We start from the raw sequence: 6,183 nt of genomic DNA on the forward strand, positions 1-6,183 counted from the left end.
CAGAGCCTGGTGTGGTGGCTGGGGGGAGGTGACAGGGTGGTGGCACGGGCGTTCCTGGGGGTCTCCATGGAGCCCACCCCCACCTGAGATGCCGAAGGGCCGGCGCAGGCCCGTGCTGAGCTTGCGGCTGTGGCTGTCCCGCAGGTCCATGCGCCCCACACGGATGATCTGGCACACCAGGAACAGCCGCTCCCGCTTCAGGTCCGTGCTGCCCAGGTCCTGGGGGACAGGGGCTGTGTGACCCTGGCAGCACCGCAGGGGACGTGCCAGTGCCAGCACCAGGTGACCACGGAGTGCCCAGGGCTGTGCAGGGGAAACCAGTGGGCACAGAGCTTCCTTCCATGGGTCCTGTCCCTGTGGGGACAGTGGACACACAGCCCCCGCTGCCCTGGGGGATTCTGTGCACCCCACGAGTCCCAAAGCCCAGGAATGGGGACAATGCTGGGTTCGATGGCCCCACAGGTCACCCCAGGCCAGGCAGCCCGGCGAGCAGGGGACAACCTGGCACGGTGTAAGGATGGCAGGGTGGCCCTGTACCCCAGCTCCGGGGACACTGAGGAGAGGACCGTGTCCCGCGGGTGCTGCTCCTGCGCCAAAACCTTCCAGAGGCGCTGAGGGGAAGGGACAGGGACACGCCACAGCGCGTGGGGACACGCGGGGACAACAGCAGCGAGCAGAGCAGGGGGCGGAGATGGGCAAGAGCCGGGGGGAGGCAGCGGGGCCGAAGTGCTGATGCTGCTCATAAACATTGATTTTCCCGACTCATTTGCATATCGATGGCTCCGCGCCGTCCCGGGGGTCAGCGCTGCGCTGCAGCCAAAGCGCTGAGTCAGCGGGTGCCGACGGGCGAGGGATGGGCAGGGGGACGGGGCACCCCGAGACCCCCAGCACCGGGAGCGGACCCCGAGACCCCCAGCACCGGGAGGGGATCCCGAGACCCCCAGCACCGGGAGGGGATCCCGAGACCCCCAGCACCGGGAGCGGACCCCGAGAGGCAGCGCCCGGCACGTCCCGGCGCCAGGGCAGGGGTCTGCGAAGAGGCTGGGGGTACGCGAGCAGGGGAACTGGAGGGGGTTCGGCTGCTCGCGAGGGGACACAGGGGTCCCGAAATGCTGCGGGTGGGGCAGCTCTGCAGGAGGGGGCGGCGGGCGGCAGCAGCGCGGCTCCCCCGAGGTCTGCGCTCACCGTGAACACGACCTTGAGGTTGTTGAGCAGCTCGATGTCCTGCGGGACCCCGGTGCTGGCCCAGCGGATCACGTAGTTCTCGCTGTGAGGCGGGTGATGGCTGAGGTGGGCACCGGGATGGCAGAGTCCCTGCCAGCTCCCACCGCACAGACCCTTCAGCCCACCAGTGTGCCCAGTCACGGAACAGGGCCGGCCCAGCCTGGCTGTCCCCAGTCACCCCACTGGTCACCTCACCAGTTCCTGGGGCAGGACGAGCCACGGGCTGTCCCATGGGACACGGCTGCATGGCTGGCACGCCACAACGAACCCTCCCGCTCTGGAGAAGCTCTTTGGGAAGGAACGTGCCCCTTCCCCCTGCGACACCCACTGGGTCCTGCTGGGCTGGGCAGGATGGGGGATGCCACAGCGAGCAGCGGGACAAGAACCCGGCACAGCAGGGGCAGGGGTCTGTCCTGCGCCCCGGGACCCCACCTGATGATGCGCTGCTCGCCGGGGTCGTACAGGGCCATGAAGAGCTGCGCCTCCTCCCCGATGTGGCAGACGAAGTTGCGGACGCAGAGGTAGAGGTTGTGGGAGGGCGAAGTGGCGCCGTGGGTGCCGTGGCCTGGTGCTCTCTGCTGCGGGCTCTGGGGGGCACGAGGTGGGGGGCACAAGGTGGCTCAGCCCTGGGCACAGCCCCTGGCATGGGGGGCATCAGGCTCTGGGCATGACACGGCCAGGGTGCAGGGCCAGCAGCGGCCTCACCGTCTCCTCCTGGATGCGCTGCGTGAGGGTCTGCGCCGCCCTCCTGTGCGCCTGGAAGAGGCTGATGACGCTCGTCCTGTCGGGGTCCAGGATGTTCTCGTCCTCATCCCGCACCACCAAGTCCAGCGCGAGGATCCTGCAGGGGGCGGGATGGGGTGAGGAAGGACCGGGGCAGGGGGTCCCACACGGGTCTGTGTGTCCCACCAGGACTCACTTGTCCTTGCACAGGGTCTGAGGGGGCAGGACAGATCCGACTGGGAAAGCGGACAGGAGCCGGGCAGCACCAGGGACACTCCTGTCCCAGCCACGGCTCGTCAGCCATAGCCCTTGGCCAGGTGGCTTTGTGCACCCGGTGGCACATTTACTGTCCCCAGCCATCACGGGACAGCCAGCTGGGATGATGGGGACACAGGGACAGCCAGCCAGAACAGCAGGGACACTGGGTGCCCCAGGGACACGCAACTGGGATGATGGGGACACAGGCACACCCAGACAGGCTGTCAGGCAGCAGCCCTGAGCACTGCACTGCCTGTGCCAGGGGCGGATTTGGGGTCCCTGTGCCCCATTCCCGCCCTCACTTGTTGCCGTAGTCCATCTTGCCGGTCACCTCCTTCCTGAGCCGCAGGAGCTGGTCCTTGGGCAGCGTCCCTGAGAGCAGCTGCGAGCGCTGCTCCATCAGCTCCTGCATCATCCGCTTCACCTGCCCGTACCGCTCCGTCTGCCCGGCCTGTGGCAGCACCAGAGGGTCACTGGGGTCACCAGGTATCCCCCACCATGCTTCCAGATCCCCCGGACCCCCAAACCCCCGTCCCTCACCACATAGAGCTGCTTCCAGATGGTGGCCCACTCCCGCAGCGTGGTGGTGATCTCCTGCACCATGGGCATCTCGGCGGGCGCCACGCTCTCCTCTGTCCTGGGAGAGGCACAGGGACCCCTGGAGATCCCGGCTCCAAAGGGACCCCGCACAGGGCAGAAGGTGGAGCCCACCACCCCTGCCCGTGCCCCGGACCTACCCCTGCTGCTCCACCACGGCGCCCTTGAGCCGGATCAGCGAGGCCGGGAAGATGCCCTGGGGGAACCAGAGTCATCAGCACCCCCGTGCTGGGAGACGTCCCTCGGGGGGGCACGGCTGGGGGCTCCCAATGCCACAGGGTGCCCAGCCTGCCACGCCCCCTGCACCCCTGAACCCAAACATCCCCCCGGGGACAGAGCAAGCCGCTGTCCATGCCCCCCTGTACCCCCCCCAGACACCCAGCAGGGACAGGGAAAGCCACCAGCAGTGCCCCGCCTGCCTCCAGCACCCTGGCACCCCCTCACCTACCTGGGCAGCCCTGTTCCGGAGCGAGTACCCGCAGTACCAGCCTGCGAGGGGAGGGGACATCATCAGCCAGGCTGGGGGTCCTGGCCCCCACTGCAGGGACAAAGGAGGGTGCAGGAACCCATGCTGGGGTGCACCCGGGGATCCCCCTTACCCTCGGAGGCCTGCAGGATGTGCACCATCTCCCCAATCTGCAGCGGGAGGTGATGCTCCTTGGTGCGCGGGAAGTTCCACACGGCTGCGGGGAGAGGGGCTGGGAGCTGGGATCCCTGCCCAGAGCCCCTCACCAGGCCCCAGGCCCTGTGCACCTGCACCCCACAGCCAGCCCCCCACAGCACCCCAGCAGGCCCCATTCAGCCCCGAGAGATGGGGCAGACTCCCAGCCCCACAAACAGCGTGAGACCCCCAAGCACCTCGACCTCACACCCCAGAAGAGCCTGTACAGGGCTGGGGGCACAACAGAAGCCACCAGCCCTCTCCCCAGCCCTCAGGGGTCTCCTATGGGACCCCCGTGCCTGCCACCCACACTCTGGGTGCTGATGGTCCTACTCCTGGCACAAGCAAGTGTGGGGAGGCAAGTGCCAGCTGAGCCCCTGCCCAGGGCTGGTGGCTCAGGGACAGGTCTGTCTGGGGACAGTGGAGCTGGTGGCAGGGGAGGGGGGCGGTGGGGACAGGAGCTCTCCGGTGGCCAGCCACTTCCTGCCCAGCAGCGCTGTGGTTGTCCCTGTTGCTACTTCTGGCCCCAGGGACAGCTCTGGGGCAGGCAGCCCCGGTTTGGCCCCCAGACTGGGGGACAGTATCCCTGCATACGGGGGTCCCTGCTAGGACCCTGCCGGTGCCCAGCCTGAGTCCCAGCCAGGGCCAGCTCATACTGCAGCACCCCTAGACCCACATGGCTCATCGGGACCCCTCACGCTGACCCTCACACCTTGGGGCACTGGGAGCCCCGAGGTCCCACGGGACCCCTCCCATCACTCTGCACTCCCCACGAGGACCCTGAGCCAGCTGGGACCAGCAGTAACTCAGCCCTCACTCAGGTGCTGCCCAGGACCCTGCAGAAGCTCAGCCCTTGCTCCAGCACTGCAGACAGTGCAAGGGAAGGGTGCAGGAAACGGCCCCACAAGAAACGGGAAGAGGCACAGGGCTGCCAGAGCCAGCACAAGCTGATGGTGCTGCAGGGAGTGGGGATGCCCACGGCTGGTACAGGGCACGGGGAGCCCAAGCTGGGGGTGCTGCAAGGAATGGGGGTGCCCAGGGCTTTGCCATCACCAACACCGAGGCAGCTGCAAAGCCCCAGCTGGAACCCGAGGCAAATTATTGGGGTGTCTCAAGGCTCCTCCAGAGCCTCAGCAGCCGAGCTGAGCCCAAACCCACAGCCTGGAGGGGAGCCAAGCCTCCACCCAGTGCTGTGCCCCAGTGCTTCCCACCCACACCAGCACCAGCTCTGGAGCCTCCTGGCACCTGTCCTGCTTGGTGCCCTCCCCTGAGCCTCCTGTCACCAGCCCGGCAGTCTCCACTACCCCCCTGTTTGTTCCTGCACCCACCAGCCCACCCAGCACTGGGGACACCTGGCTCCCTCCTCGTATCACCAGCCCGGCACCATTGCTGCCATCACCCAGCTGCCATCACCTGCCACCACCCCAGCCGGAGGTACCATGGGTGTCACCTCACCCTGTACACCCCATCCCGCCAGCCCTACACCCCTCCAGGAGAGCAGGAGCCTCCACAGGGCCCAGTGCCCACAGCTTTCACTCACCCACGCCATACTTGTTCTTGATGGGCAGCCAGGGCGCCATGGCCACCGGGGCACCGGGGCCGTGCCGCGGGGACCGGGGCGCTGCAGGGCCACTGGTGGTTCCTCCTGCTGCACTCGCCGTGTCACGTGTACCCCCAGCTTGTGAAACCTCCGCTTCCTCAGCGCGCTCTGAGCACAGGGGTCCCACCCCACCATCCTGCACCACCACGCGCCTGGGCAGCGCGGTGGAGATGGAGCTCCTGGGACCCCCACACCACCCACCCAAGAGTCTGGGCTCAGGGGTCACTGGCAAGATGGTTCTGGTCACTGGAGTGGGTCATGTGGTGGCACGGTGACCTCCCTGGCTGAGCACCACGGCCAGAGCCCGCAGCCAGAAGGACATGGGGCTGGACATCGGATCATGGAGTGGGTGCAGCTCCAGCCACACCATGGCACGAGGAGCCACGCGGAGCCGTGTGCCTGTGCCAGCCGTGAGCTCCCAACCGGCACCACCGGGATGAGGCTTCTGCCGTCGTGGCTGAGTCTGGCTTGTCCACATCTCCATCCCTGTCCCTTGGTGCCCCAGGCCCAGCTGTGCCAGCGCTGGCTCCGTGCCCCGTCCAGACCTCCGCAACCACGGCACCGGGAGCAACGGCTCAGCACCAGCCACTTCCTTCCTCCTGCTAGCCACACTCGGCTGTCCGGCACTGGTAGCTCCACAGGGATGGGGGCTTGGCCAGGCCCACACCCCTTCATGGCCACACTGCCCTGGACCCTCTGCCCCTCCCGAGTCCTGCTGCCACTGCACTGCTGCTCCCACAGATTGAACCATGTCTCTCTCCATCAGCCCCTTGGAGCCAGCACCCGGCTCCTTCCCTGCACTCCCACCCTCTTGCATGTTCCCAAATCCCCTGCAACCTGAGCCTGCTCTGGGGTCACCCCTGGGTGTAGCCCCCCTGCCCGACGGGTCAGCCCCAGGACAGACCCCCTGACCAAAAGCCGGCCCTGAGAAGAGCCATGGGGCACGAAGAGCCCCGGAAGAGAGGGAGACCGGGTGGGTTTGGGATCAGCCAAAGCCGGGCATAAAGTGATCCTGCCGCGGCACTCCGGTGCCACCACCCGGGCCGAGGTGCGAGGGCGGGACCCGCAGGAGCTGCAGGAGCCGCCGGAGCCGCCACACCGCACGGCAGAGCTCGGGATG

The 6,183-nt window shown here is 67.8% G+C and overlaps 1 protein-coding gene across 1 annotated transcript in view; it reads right to left on the minus strand.

Moving 5' to 3' along the window:
• Nucleotides 1–5,071, minus strand: part of LOC138109200 (dedicator of cytokinesis protein 2-like) — a 45,123-nt gene extending 40,052 nt beyond the window's left edge. The window contains exons 1-10 of the mRNA XM_069012275.1: nucleotides 5,004–5,071; nucleotides 3,402–3,485; nucleotides 3,251–3,291; nucleotides 2,943–2,998; nucleotides 2,746–2,842; nucleotides 2,508–2,656; nucleotides 1,930–2,065; nucleotides 1,657–1,811; nucleotides 1,186–1,267; nucleotides 84–219 (exon numbers count right to left, since the gene is read on the minus strand). Coding sequence (XP_068868376.1) covers nucleotides 84–219; nucleotides 1,186–1,267; nucleotides 1,657–1,811; nucleotides 1,930–2,065; nucleotides 2,508–2,656; nucleotides 2,746–2,842; nucleotides 2,943–2,998; nucleotides 3,251–3,291; nucleotides 3,402–3,485; nucleotides 5,004–5,043 — 976 coding nt within the window. The 5' untranslated portion in view covers nucleotides 5,044–5,071. The remainder of the gene's footprint in view (nucleotides 1–83; nucleotides 220–1,185; nucleotides 1,268–1,656; nucleotides 1,812–1,929; nucleotides 2,066–2,507; nucleotides 2,657–2,745; nucleotides 2,843–2,942; nucleotides 2,999–3,250; nucleotides 3,292–3,401; nucleotides 3,486–5,003) is intronic.
• Nucleotides 5,072–6,183: the final 1,112 nt, after the last annotated feature.

This window comes from Aphelocoma coerulescens, chromosome 4 (assembly GCF_041296385.1).
Source record: "Aphelocoma coerulescens isolate FSJ_1873_10779 chromosome 4, UR_Acoe_1.0, whole genome shotgun sequence".
Taxonomy (NCBI): Eukaryota; Metazoa; Chordata; class Aves; order Passeriformes; family Corvidae; genus Aphelocoma; species Aphelocoma coerulescens.